The 15,751-nt window shown below is 36.9% G+C and overlaps 1 protein-coding gene across 1 annotated transcript; it reads right to left on the bottom strand.

Moving 5' to 3' along the window:
* Window positions 1-376: 376 nt before the first annotated feature.
* On the bottom strand, window positions 377-7,619 carry GJD4 (gap junction protein delta 4). Its single transcript, XM_031939651.1, has 2 exons — window positions 6,960-7,619; window positions 377-4,232 (listed from the first exon to the last, which is right to left on the bottom strand). The coding sequence occupies exons 1-2, from the start codon at window positions 7,021-7,023 to the stop codon at window positions 3,088-3,090; spliced, it is 1,209 nt and encodes a 402-aa protein (XP_031795511.1). The 5' UTR covers window positions 7,024-7,619; the 3' UTR covers window positions 377-3,087.
* Between the last annotated feature and the right edge of the window lie 8,132 nt (window positions 7,620-15,751).

Raw genomic sequence — 15,751 nt, forward strand, 5'->3', positions numbered from 1 at the left:
CTAAACAAATGTATCTATAATCTATATATACTATATGTGCATTTGTATACTTATTTTATCCTCTGATGTAAAAGGTGCCCATGGTCAAATGGATCTACATGCATGAGGAGTCTTTGGGGAATATTGCTTCCATATCCTGATGGCCAGTTTTAATCATATGCTTCAATGATTTTAGGAGATTTCTTGCCCATTAACCACAGAATTAATATCCAAAAGATTAAACTAATAAGATAAACAGTATTACAACACTCAATAGCAAGACCAAATCCTTCCACAGTAAACACTGCAGTCATTTAAAGATAGCTGTGTGACTATGTGCAAGTCACCCTGTTTGCCTCAGTTTCCTCATCTATAAGAGGGCTGGAGAAGGAAATAGCAAACCACTCCATTGTCTTTGCTAAGAAAACCCCAAATGGAGTCGAGAAGAATCAGACATGACTGAAACACTATAGAAGACAATATAGAAAGATAAGTAGTCTCTGGATTATCTCAAACCCCATGTATTATTTATTCATCTACCATATTTAACAGTATAAGATATGCTTTTTAAAAATTCATCTGTTTGTCCTCTACCATTCTGTCATGCTGCAATATAATATATTTAAGTAGGTGAGCTTTGTGGCTTACATTGTAATATTACAATTCAATTATTAATGTTGGTTTCTAAAAGTCTGGATAATCCAAAAGCTAATGGGCTTTCTATTAATGATACAACGATGATGACAGCTTATTATATACCAGTCACTGTGTTAAGTACTTTACAATCATTATCTCACTTGAATGACCCTGAGAAGTAAGTGTTCTTATTAATCCCATTTTACAAAAAAGGCAAGTGAGGCATATAGAAATTCAGTGATGAAAACAATAATAAGAACAGGTTATGTTTATACAGCTCTTCAAGACTTACAAGGACTTTCTTCACAAGATAGGAAATGCTACTGTTATCCATATTTTACAGAAAAAGAAACCAATGTTAGGAGGTTAAGTGACTTTGAGTGACTTGCTCACGGTAGTCATACAACCCAGAAAGTATCACTGCCAGTGTTATTAGTCCCATTTTACAGATGAGGAAATTGAATAAAAGATTTGCCAGAGCCATTAAGTATCCAGATGGCACATGGATCAATGTCTTTGGAAGGCATCATAGTTTGGTAGAAGGAGCTCTTAGGTTCAAATTTCATGGGAGTCAAGTGTGACTCCAAGGTCTGTCTTTGACTGTGTGATCTTAGGTCCCATAATTTTTCTGTCCCTCGTTTTTCTAGGTACTGCAGGACAAGAGGTTGATAACTGCCGGGCATCCTTGTGTTTTTATTTCAGAGTGACAACCATTCATTCTCATTCCTGAGAGATATTTGGGGCTATTTCGGTTTTTGATCTGGAAGGTACACTTGAGTCAATGTCAGGGAGTTTTTGAAGAGGGACATACACAGCCTTTCCGAGACTAAGAGGAGAAGTAGTAACTGCAAGAATGGAGCACCCTGGAGGAGGCAATATGCCCAGCCTCTGTCAACTGGGATTTAATGAACCAAACTGGAAGGAAGTGTTGATTCAGGGACAACAAGTGAATGAAGAAACTGAAAAAGTGAAGCTGAAAGGAGGGCTGAGCTCCTACAGAAAAAGGGAGAGATTAAGGAGGATTACCAGACCATTCAAGCACCTCAACATAGAGGGCTCAGGCAAAACAGTTAGTGGAACTCACCTCTTCAAATCTTCTCCCCACAAAAGAAAGATATCCATTCCTGAACTTCCCCTTCCTTTGCCTGACCAATAATAGACTGTAATATACACTCCTCGTTTCTTCTATCTAAATACATTTCCTGTATAGTGATTATTGCTTCAAACATACAAAGAAGCCAGCATTTAGATAGACACAAAACTTGGATTAAAAAACCCAGATCTTTCTCTCTAAATGACAGGAACTTTCTTAATTGGGAGCTCGGATCTGTTGTGTTTGACAAATAACTTTTCATCGGCTATAAACTCCTTGAAACAGCAGAGGAAAGGGCCAATGGAAGTGAGGGCCGCCTCAATATTCTGAAAATCAGCTAATATTTATAATAGGTTTTAGCTGATTGAATCTCTTGTCTCCACAATAGAAAGGAAAAGGTTCACAAGCGGAAGCAGATGAGGGATATGTGAGATCTGTCACTTCCCCTTCCAGATAGGAGTACCAATAAGCAAGAGTTAAGAATCTTACGCAGCAACATCCACAGTTATTGAAACTATTTAAAATAAGGAGGTCAGACTAGATGGTAGCTAAGGTTCCTATCAATGATTCTGATCCCCCTAAGCCATAAGTCTTTTCTTATGCAAGAAACTACTTCCCCATAACCCATGAAAATACAATTGAGCTCCAGTAGTACAAGGGACGACACTTCACACTAAACATGTTAGAAGAGAATTAGCCAAACTCTAACTTTAAATAACAACAATTAGATTAGCAGCTACCTAAAACTTGCCAATTTTTTCATTATAAACTTCCTGGTTGGCATCTGAATGTTGCCAATGGGGTCTAGGCATTCAGCAGTATCTTTTCAGGCACTTATACAAATATACAAAATCTTGAGGTGTATGTTGTACTTTTAAAAATCAAGTGGTCCCACATGATATCCCTTTAAAGTATTCAGGGAAACTATTCAAGTATATTACTGAAGATAAGCTTAAAATTAGTTTTTCAATTCAATTTTGTGCCCCAGCTGAATCATTTTTGCCTATAACTGGGCTTTCAAGAGGAAATAGGAACCAAAATACCATCAAAACAAGTAGCATTATGAGCTTAGAGTGATATTCTTTGGAACAGTATCCAAACTTTAGAAAGCATAAAATAAATCTTATTTTCCAGCAGCCAACGTTATCGAAATTAAATCTGTGAAGACAACCTGTCCGAGTTTCCTGTATCATCTGTATTTCTTCTTAGCCAGCTTTTTGCTTTCCTTTCATCATTCCTCTTTGGATATTTGCATGTGCCAGACAAAAGTGAGATCGGATCTTTCTTGTGGTCGCCATGACTGCGGCTGCTGAGACTGAAGGGCCTTCACTAGGCCATCTTCTTTCTCAGACCTTAATACCCATCTGGTTACCATCTTTTTACACCCATTCAGACTTTTTGGCCCTCAGGTAGCTAGGGCTGCCACAGCTCACCTGAGAAGCGGAAGGTTTTAGCTCACTGGATGAATAATGCCCTCCAAGTCTGCTTCGTGGGGCAGATGCAAGTTCTCCACGCTGGGGGCTGTCTTTGAGCCTGGGAGGCTGGACCTTCTCTTTGACAGATTTGCCTTGCTGCTGCTTGTGAGCTATCCCTTGCGGTTCGCTGCCATTGGACATCATCTCACTGTCATCTTCATCTGGAAAAGCCATTCTTCCTGAAGAACAGGACTTATTTCCTGGGCTGTGAAGATTTGACCTGGAAGCTCCATCTTTAGGCCATACCATAGGATGAAGAGAAACATCTTCCTCTCTCGAGTCAAGCCATTCATCGTTGTCACTGGTCTGACTAGAACTCTTCACTAGGTGTGGAGGTTCCCCTCCTACCTCTGAGGTCAAACAGTTCCTGGTTTCACCTGGAAAGATGCTTGGAGGGCTCTGCTCTTGATTGACACAAGTAGTTTTGACCCCTTGTCTGGCCAGGTGCTTCCGTCTCAGCCATCTCTGCATGCTACAAATCAGGTCGACAAAACTTAGGAGGACGGACAGAGCATTGACTCCCCAAATAAAAAGCATCATGATTGATTTCTCTGTAGGTCGGGAGATGTAGCAATCCACCACGCTTGTACAAGGGGAGTCGTAACAAGAAAACCGCTTTGGAACCCAAAATCCAAAGAGATAGTATTGGGCACCAGCAAAAGCTGCTTCAGTCAGGATCCGTAGGAGAAGTTGTATGATGTAGGCAGTGGAAAAGTGAGGGACATTCAGACGAGAACAACCAGGCCGGCTGGTGAGGGTATGTCTCCCTCCACAACAATCTGGTGGGTGGGCCCCTCCGGCGGCACGTAGGGCTCCTCTGTGAAGAACATAAACACTGAACATGGCATATGGCAGGAGAACAGCCACGTTCTGGATCAGCCAAAATCGGAAGTGGGATACAGGAGCAAACATGTCATAGCAGACATTGGAGCATCCCGGCTGCAGAGTATTACAGACAAATCTCTCTTGCTCATCTTGGTAGATTGGGTAGCCTGCCAAAATGATTACCAGCATCCTCAGCATTATTGTGACAATGAGCCATATCTTTCCTAGAAAAGAGCAAATTAATGTGAAAAATATTACACAAATAAGTGTAACAAACCTCCAAAAATATTGTTTGAGTATGAGGAGCAATGTCATAGTGAGAACAGGGGACAGACAGAACATGCAAACCATGTGGTGGGGCAAGGAAAAGAGAAAGGGAAGAGATAGAGAAAAATAGGAGAGAGATAGGGGAGGAAAGAGAGAAAAGACAACAGAAAGAGAAACAGAGAGACAAGTAGAGACAGAGACAGAGAGGCAGAGAGAGAGTATGTTTTTCCAATTGTTTGTTTTTTATAAATCCTAAACCTATGGATGATATTCTGAATAGGAAATGTAAACTCTATGTGACTCCATTTTCCCATTTGTAAACTAATAATTGTGTTTGTTCTTAAAGTGCTTCAGGATTATTAGGCAAATAAACAAACACCATATATTAATTCATCCATTAACTCAGCCTCTACTAATTTGAACTTTTTTTAAAAGTCCAATTCTTTTCGGGTAGAACTGAAATTTATCTTTATATTGTCTCTGAAAAAAAAATGTTTTTTTCTCCAGCTAATGGTGTAAACAAGATTATAAAGACTTAAAGGAATAAACAATTTTTTAAAGAATTTCAATTCCACAGAATAATTGTCTGTGTATAGATGGAGTGGCCAATATCTGTCCATAGGAGCAATCCACAGAATTTCTGTTGGGGGACATTGAAAGCATCAAATACTACTGTTTTTGCTTGAAATAACCAAACTGCACTTGTTAAAATGTAACTGATAAGCCTGAGAGTTCAGTAATTCAAACTAGCCTCTATTTTATGAGATTCAAGTCTGTCAAAGTCCCCATCGTTAGTGAATGAAAAAAAAAAAAAGAAATTTCAAAATCTACCCAGAAGACAAACTTCAAAGAACCATTTAACATCAATTGGATTAGACAAAGCTTTTATTTTATTATTTATTTATTTATTTTTGCTGAGGCAACTGGGGTTAAGTGACAGGGTCACATAGCTAGCAAGTGTTAAGTGTCTGAGGTCACATTTGAACTCAGGTCCTCCTGACTTCAGGGCTGGTTCTCTATCCACTGCACCACCTAGCTGCCCCTAAATTTTAGCTATTTTTAAAAATAGCATTTAAATGAAAAAATGAATGAATAAACCTAAGTGCTTACTATGTGCTAACTATGCATTAGGGAGACAAATAGAAAAAAGATAGTCCCTGCTTTTATATCCTAATAGAAGAGATAACACATATTGAAAGATTCTGTTTCAGATCAAATGGAGAAGCCCTAGGGTTCTTAGGGACAGAGAGGCACTTTCAAACGACCTTTCTCCCATGCCCAAGGTATGGGGAGTTCTGGGAGGTCAACTATTGGCTACCTTAACATACTTAGATTACAAACGTACATATTTCATTACTTGTTAAAAACTCACTGAACCTCTGTTGTTTCATCTTTAAAATAGACATGATAATACTTATGGTATTTACCCAATTTTTGTGAGTCTCAAAATGAGAGAATATGTGTGTGTGTGTAGGGATATCCTAGTACTAGTGCTAGTGCTCTATCCACTGAGCCACCTAGCTGCCCCCAAGGTAATTCTTAAATGTTCAGTTTCTGCATCTAGAGTGGAAACACTGAAGTGGTGGAAAGAACATTGTAGTGGTCTCAAGTACAAATTCCATCCCTGCCATTTATTACCTGTATAAACGTGGACAAGTCACTCCACGTCTGTGTTTTATTCAGCTGTGTCTGACTGTTTATGACCCATTCGGGGTTTTCTTAGCAGAGATGTAGGAGTAGTTTGCCATTTCCTTCTCCAGCTCATTTTACAAATGAGAAATTGAGGCAAACAGGGTTAAGTGCCTTGTCCGGGATCATGCAGCTAGTAAGTATATGAAGCCAGACTTAAACTCAGGTCTCCTTGACTCCAAATCGGTTGTGCTCTATCTCTTATGTCACCTATCTCCACAGCCTCATCTTCCCAATATGTAAATGAGGGAATAGGATTAAGTGATTTCTAAGGATCAGATTATTATCTCCCAGCTACAGATCAATGATCTATGAATATCACCTGCAATGGGAGGAGAGGAAAAGGTTTGGAGTCTTTTGTCTATTAAAGCAATTAAAAGTGAAGAGTGAAATAAACACACGACAGCAGGGTTTTAAAAAAGCAAGTTCATCTGGTTGCAACTTTTCAAAGAATAAGAAAGCAAAATATTAACTAAGTATTTAAAAAACCTAAAAACAAATGAGAAATATACTTGAAGGAAAAAAAAAGCATACTTGGGGAATAACTATGATTTATTTTTGCAAAATTGTCTCCATTCTTGGTAATTTGAGTAAGGAAATAACAGTATAAAAATATCATTTCCCACCTGCTCCAGCCTTCATAACAGCACTTGTGTTAATGAAAGAAGACTTGGTTAGATTTCAAGATGCATTTTACTTAAGACCTTCATAAACAAGCACAGTGGAATGAAGGTAAAATGAAAAAGAAAAGTATAAAAAAATGTAAAATGAAAAAATGTAAAAGAAAAAAAATAAGTAAAGTTAAAACCCTCCTGTAAGGTAGGGTGAACAGGGAAGCACATTCCTGGGTCCTTTATTGACAAAAACATAGAAATTTGTTCTTTAAAGCTCAACTAACAAAAGTAAAAATTAAAAACTAAATCAGGTCCTAGGAGAAAGATTGTATTCTGTCATTTTGGGTAAAGGGAAAATGGAGAGAAATTTTTAAAACTCACCTACAATTGTCACATTGCAGTTTAACGTGATGATCAGAAACCCCAGCAAGTCCCAACGTTCCATATTTCAGTAATTCCCCCAAGAGATCTTGGAATGTGGTGCTTTCCAGACAAAAGGAATATGGGGGAAATCCCAGAGGATTATATGTTTATTTTTTAGCTAGAAAGAGGCCCAACTATTAATCCTGGAAATGTGAAAAGGAAAAAAAAAAATAATTGGTCCATTGACCAGAGCCCAATTTCTTCTTCCTCAGGTTTAAACTTCAGGGAACTGATTGCTTCCAAGGCTGGTCATTTCCTGACAACTGCAAAGGGACAAAAAAATGACAGCAGCTCTCTAAGCCATTGTAGGTTATTCTTACCCTCTCCAGAGCATTCCAACCTCTTGGCCTTGCTCCCATGTCTCAGTTGTGAGAGTCAGGTGTCTTCGGAATATATGCAATGCAGTTTTATTAGCGGTCCAAAAATATCAATTACCTCATCCCAGGATAGTAGAGATTAGTAACTGAAAGATTTGAGGGTCACTAAAGTATTTTTCTTTCAAAAAGGAGTTACTTCCTTAATTATCCCCTTCTTTTAAATATTTCTATGACCTTGTTGTGAGTGTTGCTTTGTTCATTTAATCATGTCTGGCTCCCCATGATCCCATTTGAAGGTTTTTGGCAAAGATATTAGAGTGGTTTGCCCATTTTCTCCTCCATCTCATTTTACTGATGAGGAAACTGAGGCAAACAGGATTAAGTGACTTGCCCATCATCACATAGCTAGTAAGTGTCTGAGATCAAATTTAAACTCAGGTCCTCTTGACTCCAGGTCCACTTTACCAACTAGCTGCCCCACGCTCTAATTAGGGAGACTCATAACACTTTCTTTTTGGTTCTCACATTCATTTCTTCTTCCTTCCTCCCTTTTCTTTCCCTCCTTCCCTCCTTCTTATCTTAGGGTTCAGGGTAATATTTCTTTCTGAAGCACTATGCTTTAAATCCATATTACTCAGGCTCCCACTGATTGGCCAACAAAAGGTCCCAGGCCAAGCCCACTTCTTGCTGCTTTGGCCCTGATTGCCTCAGAGTGAACATAAATAGCAATTCTTGATTTGGCCAGCAACCCTAAGGGTTTCTCCTCCCAGACTGATCCCCTCCTTTTTTACTAAGTGAAGTAGGGCATTCTCTGCCTCATTTCTTAGCTTGCCTTAACCACTGGTTGGGCATTAAACTGAGATTTGTTGGAGATCTTAGCTTACAAAGGCCCAGGTCTCCAGGGCCATCTCCAGTTGTCCTGATCTGTATCTGGCCACTGAACCCAGATCCTCTGGAGGGGAAAATGAGGTGATCTTGAACAGCCCTTCTTCACTTCAATCCAAGTCACTTGTATACATGGTTATCACCTTCCTGATGCCACCAAGGACAAACAGCAACAATTCATCTCTATGAAGCATTCTTTGGTCACAACCACAATGGCCATCATCTTTATTTTAAATTCCTATAATACTTAAGAATATTTGTCATTAATCTAGTATTTTACCCTACTTTACAATTTATTTTATACCATTCTTCCTTATTTCAAGAATGTGTCTCTTTGTTTTCTCCTAACTAGATAGTAAACTTGGAGGAAGACTCTCCTTTCAACATCTTATTCCAAGACCTAGTACAGTACCACCATCTATTTACCAAATGCCTATAAATGAATGACTGGGGGACTACATGGGTCATCTCATATCATGTTCATATTCCCAATTCCTTCATTCTCCTTATTTCATCATTCATAAGAAAATACTTTATGTACTTGGAGACCTTCCAATGTCTTTTTTTTTCTTCTCATTTCTACCCATTTGTGAGGGACTACTAGGTGGTACAGTAGGTAGAGGGCTAGGCCTGGAATCAGGAAGACTCATCTTTCTGAGTTAAAATCTGCCTTTGGACACTTACTAGGTATGAGACCTTGGGCAAGTCACTTCACCCTATTTGCCTCAGTTCCTCATCTGTAAGTGATCTAATGAAGGAAATGGCGAACCATTCTAGTATCTCTGCCAAGGAAACTCCAAATACAGTCATAAAGAGCCAAACATGGCTGAAAAATGACTCTACAACAAATTTGCTTTTCTGCAACTTCTACCAATCCATCTCTTTCCCCAAATAAGCATCTGAGAAAAATTTTCTTGAATTTGAAAATCAAGAATTTTTCTTTTTCTGTATTTATTGGCTAAACTTTCATAAAGTCATGTTTCTGGATGTGTCTTATTTTAAAGGTTGCATAGTGAGATAGAACTCTGGCCTTGGAATCAAGAAGATTCATCTTCTTGAGTCTTACTAGCTGTGTGACTCTAAGCAAGCCACTTTATCCAATTTGCCTCAGTTTCCTCATCTGCAAAATAAGCTGGAGAAAGAAATGGCAAACTACTGCAGTATCTTTGCCAAGAAAACCCCAAAAAGAGTCACGAAGAGTCATATATAACAGAATGACACCAACAACAAAACTATTTGTGAAGAGAAGACAAAGAAAGGAAATGGATGCCATTCCTAGAAAGATTTACCAGAAGAAGCATTTCACAAAGGTTCATCTTTGTCCAAGAAACATTTCCCCTTATTCTACAAGCCCAGACTTCTCCTCCTTGGAAATAATGTTTTGCCAGACCCTAGTGAAACATATAAAGAAGAAAATTGACATATGGAAAAAATGATCAACAAATACAAGTCCTGAAATAGCAATTGTGATCTGAGGATTAAAAAAAAAAAAAAAAAGACAGCCTAGGAGCAGGATCAATGCTTCAGGTGAAGTCAAAAAAGCAGGGGTAGCCATCCTTATCTCAGATCAAGCAAAAGCAAAAATTGATCTAATTAAAAGAGATAAGGAAGGAAACTATATCTTGCTAAAGGGTAGCATAGACAATGAAGCAATATCAATACTAAACATATATGCACCAAGTGGTATAGCATCAAACTTCCTAAAGAAGTTAAGAGAGTTGCAAGAAGAAATAGACAGCAAAACTATAATAGTGGAAGATCTCAACCTTGCACTCTCAGAATTAGACAAATCAAACCACAAAACAAATAAGAAAGAAATTAAAGAGGCAAATAGAATATTAGAAAAATTAGGTATGATAAATCTTTGGAGAAAACTGAATGGAGACAGAAAGGAGTATACTTTCTTCTCAGCAGTTCATGGAACCTATACAAAAATTGACAATATATTAGGACATAAAGACCTCAAAATTAAATGCAGAAAGACAGAAATAGTAAATGCTTTCTTTTTAGGCTACAATGCAATAAAAACTACATTCAACAAAAAGTTAGGGGTAAATAGACCAAAAAGTAATTGGAAATTAAATAATCTCATCTTAAAGAATGATTGGGTGAAACAGCTCATTATATAAACAATTAATAATTTCACTCAAGATAATGACAACTATGAGACATCATACCAAATTTGTGGGATGCAGCCAAAGTGATAATAAGGGGACAATTTTCTATCTTTAGAGGCTTACTTGAATAAAATAGAGAAAGAGAAGAGCGATGAACTGTGCTTACAACTTAAAAAGCTAGAAAAAGACCAAATTTAAAATCCCCAATCAAATACTAAGCTTGAAATTCTAAAATTAAAAGGAGAAATGAATAATACTGAAAGTAAAAAAAAAACTATTGAATTAATAAATAAAACTAAGACTTGGTTTTATGAAAAAACCAATAAAATAGAAAAATCTTTGGTAAATCTGATTAGAAAAAGGAAAGAGGAAAATCAAATTGTTATTCTTAAAAATGAAAAGGGGAAACTTTCCACCGATGAAGAAGAAATTAGAACAATAATAAGGAGTTACTTTGCCCAACTTTATGCCAATAAATTTGATAACCTAAGTGACTACCTCCAAAAATATAGGCTTGCCAGATTAACAGAGGAGGAAGTAAATTGCTTAAATAGTCCCATTTCAGAAAAAGAAATAGAACAAGCTATTAATCAATTCCCTAAAAAAAAATCCCCAGGACCAGATGGATTTACATGTTAATTCTACCAGACATTTAAAGAATAATTAGCCCCAATGCTATATAAGCTATTTGAAAAAATAGGGAATGAAGGAGTCCTACCAATTTATGACACAGACATGGTACTGATACCTAAACCAGGTAGGTTGAAAACAGAGCAAGAAAATTATAGACCAATCTCCCTAATGAATATTGATGCTAAAATCTTAAATAAAATAGTAGCAAAAAGATTACAGAAAATCATCCCCAGCATAATACACTATGACCAAGTAGGATTTATAACAGGAATGCAAGGCTGGTTCAATATTAGGAAAACTATTAGCATAATTGACTATATCAATAACCAAATTAACAAAAACCATATGATCATCTCAATAGATGCAGAAAAAGCATTTGATAAAATCCAACATCCATTCCTAATAAAAACACTTGAGAGGATAGGAATAAATGGACTTTTCCTTAAAATAGTCAGGAGCATATATTTAAAACCGTCAGTAAGCATCATATGCAATGGGGAAAAACTGGAAGCTTTCCCAGTAAGATCAGGAGTGAAGCAAGGTTGCCCACTATCACCATCATTATTCAATATTGTATTTGAAACGCTAGCCTCCGCAATAAGAGTCAAGAAAGAGATTAAAGGAATTTGAATAGGTAATGAGGAAAAACCAAATTATCACTCTTTGCAGATGATATTATGGTATACTTAGAGAACCCCAGAGATTCTACTAAAAAACTTTTAGAAATAATTCATAACTTTAGCAAAGTTGCAGGATAAAAATAAATCCCCATAAATCCTCAGCATTTTTATACATCACCAACAAAATCCAACAGCAAGAGATACAAAGAGAAATTCCATTCAAAATAACTGTTGGTTAGTATAAAATATTTGGGAATCTATCTATCTAAGCAAAGTCAGGAATTATATGAACAAAATTACAAAAACCTTTCCACACAAATAAAGTCAGATTTAAATAATTGGAAAAATATTAAGTGCTCTTGGATAGGCCGAGCGAACATAATAAATATGACAATACTCCCTAAACTAATCTATTTATTTAGTGCTATACCAATTAGACTCCCAAGAAAATATTTTCATGATCTAGAAAAAATAACAACAAAATTCATATGGAAGAACAAAAGGTGGAGAATCTCAAGGGAATTAATGAAAAAAAAATCAAATGAAGGTGGCCTAGCTGTACCTGATCTAAAACTAGATTATAAAATAGCAGTCACCAAAACTATTTGGTATTGGCTAAGAAATAGATTAGAGAAGATCTAACTCAGTTTCAATTGATCAATGATGGACAGAAGCAGCTACACTCAAAGAAAGAACACTGGGAAATGAATGTAAATTCTTTGCATTTTTGTTTTTCTTCTTGGGTTATTTTTATTTTCTGAATCCAGTTCTTCCTGTGCAACAGGAGGACTGTTCGGTTCTGCACACATATATTGTATCTAGGATATACTGTGACCTATTTAACATGTATAGGACTGTTTGCCATCTGGAGAAGGGGGTGGAAGGAGGGAGGGAAAAAATCAGAACAGAAGTGAGTGCAAGGGATAATATACAGAAATTTTTTTCAAAAGAAAAAAAAAAAAAGAACAGCCTATTTATTTTCTAATGCAGCAAGTTTGGGGAAGTTGTGTTTGCCAAGGATACTTTAGAATTAAGAAAGTATAATTACTAATTTTAAAAGAAATATTACTGTTTTTATTTTATTCCTGGTGAGGAACCCCCTCTACCTAAGCAGATCAGTTATTTCTTGGCAGAGTTGCTTAGGCCACTGAAATGACATCAAACACAAGAAATATTTGTCAGAGGCAGAACTTGAAACTTAGGTCTTTATGACCTCAGTGCCAATTTTTTTGTCTTCTACATCAAACAGTCATCCATACTCATTTTTGTTGTGAAAGCAAATAGTAATTCTGAGAGACCTTGATAAATTTTCTTTTTCTACAAAACAAAAATAACTCACTCTTTCCACTTCACAATATGGTTTTGAGTCAATTGAAATAACTGATGCAAAACGATTTTTTGAAAAACATGAAATATATTCAAATACATAGGGATCATTATATGCTAGTAAAGAACCTCTCAATTCCATTTTCAATCTCCTATCTATTATCTCACCAGCCCACTCTGTCATCTTCTAAATAAGCTACCTCTTATTGATTCTTTTTTTCTCTCTCATTTATCTACTAGGAGATACTTAAAAGAAAATGGTGATATTCCACCTGGTTATAGCATAAAACAAGGCAGGGACAGACAAAGTAACAACATAAGTTGTTAACACCCAAGTTGACCATGTCATCAAAGAACTGTCCAAAATACTTGAACTCTGCTGTATCTTGGTTAGATATGGACCAAGGTTTAGTCAAGTCAAAAGTAAGTCAACAACCATTTATTAAGTGGCTACTGTGTGCCAGTTACTGTTAGATTTTAGAGATGTAAAGAAAGACAAAAATAACTCCTACTTCAAGAAGTTAACAGTCTAATGAATCATCCTGGTATCTCTAAAAGAGGAAGATTCTCTAGTATTCTCATTTAGAACAAAGTATGTTTGGAGAAAGAGGTTGGCAAAGAGCAGGGAGACAGGAGGTAAGTCTAGACATATGAAAAAGCAAGCAGTAGCAAGTTGATTTTAAGTTTCTTGAGAACAGAGACTGTTTTCTTTTTATCATTTATTCCAAAGTCTAGTATAGTGCTTTAAAAAATGATTGGTGAATTGAGAGGATAATTGAGAGTTCAGTGTTGAGAGTGATTACCATGGGGAAAAAAAGGGAATCAATCCCTCCCTAGAATAGGCAATACTTTGAGAATATTGAGGCATTAAGCCTCAGAGTGACAGCAGAAGATTTAAGATAGGAAAACAACTGAGCATCAATGGACTGGCAGGAGAATTGTGAAGGAGCAAGACATTCTAAAGGGGATTTTTTTCCCTCAGGCATAAATAGACTTACAACATGGTGACTGGTGTTGTCCTCATTGTTCAAAGAGGAATAAAATGATATCACTATGTTGAAGTCAAGATACAATGTGGATGACTATGACCTATCAAATCAATACAAGCTCAGAAGACTCTACACAGGTTGGGCACAAATAGTTCATATGAACATTTGGAGCAGAGACATCTCTGAATTTGTGCATTTTCTGTTTCTTTTTGAGCTCCTACAATTCTGCTTCACTCACAAAGCACAGAATCTTCTTTAATGTAGGCACAACACTCTAGGTTGTCCTGTGTCAGTGTCTCCCATGTCTCACAACTGATTCCAGAGTTTTTCAGTGAGATTTTCAGGGTGTCCTTGTATAGTTTCTTCTGATCTCTATTTGTGTGAGTTTTCTGTAAAATAGTTTTTTAGGTAAATGTATGTTTGGCATTTGAACAACATGGACAACCCTTTGGAGTTATGCTCTCTGAAGTAGACTTAGCAATTTAGCTTGAGAAAGGACCTCAGATCTTGCCAGGTGATTTTCTGAATCTTCCTAAGACCATTCAAATGAAAGTGATTCTGTTTCCTGGCATGACACTAGTACAATCCAGGTTTCACAGGCATACAAATATAAGGTCAGCACAATAAGCTCTGTAGACCTTCAGTTTGGCAGGAAGCTTAGTATCTTTTTTCTCCCACACTTTCCTTTGGAAACTCTCAAACACTGAACTAGCAACAGATTGATGATATGTACTTAGTCAAATGTAATACAGCTCTGTAGCACATAGTAATTAAGACTGTTGTTTAGGTTTGTGTGGGTTTTTTTTTAAGGAACTGCTGAATTATCTAATTTGAGAAATGAATGTTTTACTGGCATTGCTCAAGATTTAAATGATTTTTAAGAAATTTTAAGATGCTGGATGGAAAGCAAATGTTAGCAGCTGTACAGACACAACAGAATACTTATCTGACATTTGTGTTCCATTTCCATTTTATATCCACTTTTCCTATTAACAAAATAAAATAGCAATAGCCTATTCCACCATTTTGTTCCATAGGCCTAGCCTAGGCAATTCAAAGAATTAAGTGCCCTGGGGGACAAAGAGGAAAGTGTGATCATAATTAACAACAACATTAACAACAACAACAACTAGAATTTACTGAGGTTTATAGAGCACTTTACATAGATTATGTTTGATTCTTGAATCAGCTCCATGAGGTCAGTATTATGAGTATCCCTCTTTTACAGACATATTAAATGAGGCAAGAGGTGAAGTGACTTGGCCTGAATCATGCAATCAGTAAATATCTAAGGCAGGATCGGTCTTCTTGATTCCAAGGCCAACAAATAACTCAATACCCAAAGAGTAAAATGAGCTACCTATTAAAGGGGTCCTCAAACTTTTTAAATAGGGGGCCACTTCACTGACCCTCAGACTGTTGGAGGGCCGGACTATAGTAAAAACAAAAACTTTGGTTTTGGGGCCTTTAAATAAAGAAACTTCATAGCACTGGGTGAGGGGGATAAACGTCCTCAGCTGCTGCATCTGGCCCACGGGCCATAGTTTGAGGACCCCAATAGGAGTTCACATAGTTGTAACTTACCCCAAAACTCACAGCTATCCCTTACTTCAATGAGTTCTCACTATTGTTCTACAATCTTTCCATTATCTTCAGTGATTATCTTAAGCCTTTTCTTCTCTTTGCTCCTTATGCCAGATCATTTGTCTACTTCACTAAGATCTAAGCCATCTATAATCATAATCTGTTCATCAGAAGGTAATAAAGAATAACTGACAAAGAGCTGGCTTTGGAGTCAGAAGCATCTGGTTTAACATCCTGCTCTTCCTCATATTGACCCTGTCATCCTGGGCAGATTACAAG

Source organism: Sarcophilus harrisii, chromosome 5, assembly GCF_902635505.1.
Source record: "Sarcophilus harrisii chromosome 5, mSarHar1.11, whole genome shotgun sequence".
In the NCBI taxonomy this organism is placed as follows: domain Eukaryota; kingdom Metazoa; phylum Chordata; class Mammalia; order Dasyuromorphia; family Dasyuridae; genus Sarcophilus; species Sarcophilus harrisii.

What these genes read in the sequence shown, in the direction of transcription:
- GJD4 (XM_031939651.1), bottom strand. Translation starts at nt 7,023, where the DNA reads ATGGAACGTTGGGACTTGCTGGGGTTTCTGATCATCACGTTAAACTGC. An exon ending in CTGCAATGTGACAATTGTAG is followed by an intron (nt 4,233 to 6,959) that starts GTGAGTTTTAAA and finishes GCTCTTTTCTAG; the next exon opens with GAAAGATATGGCTCATTGTC.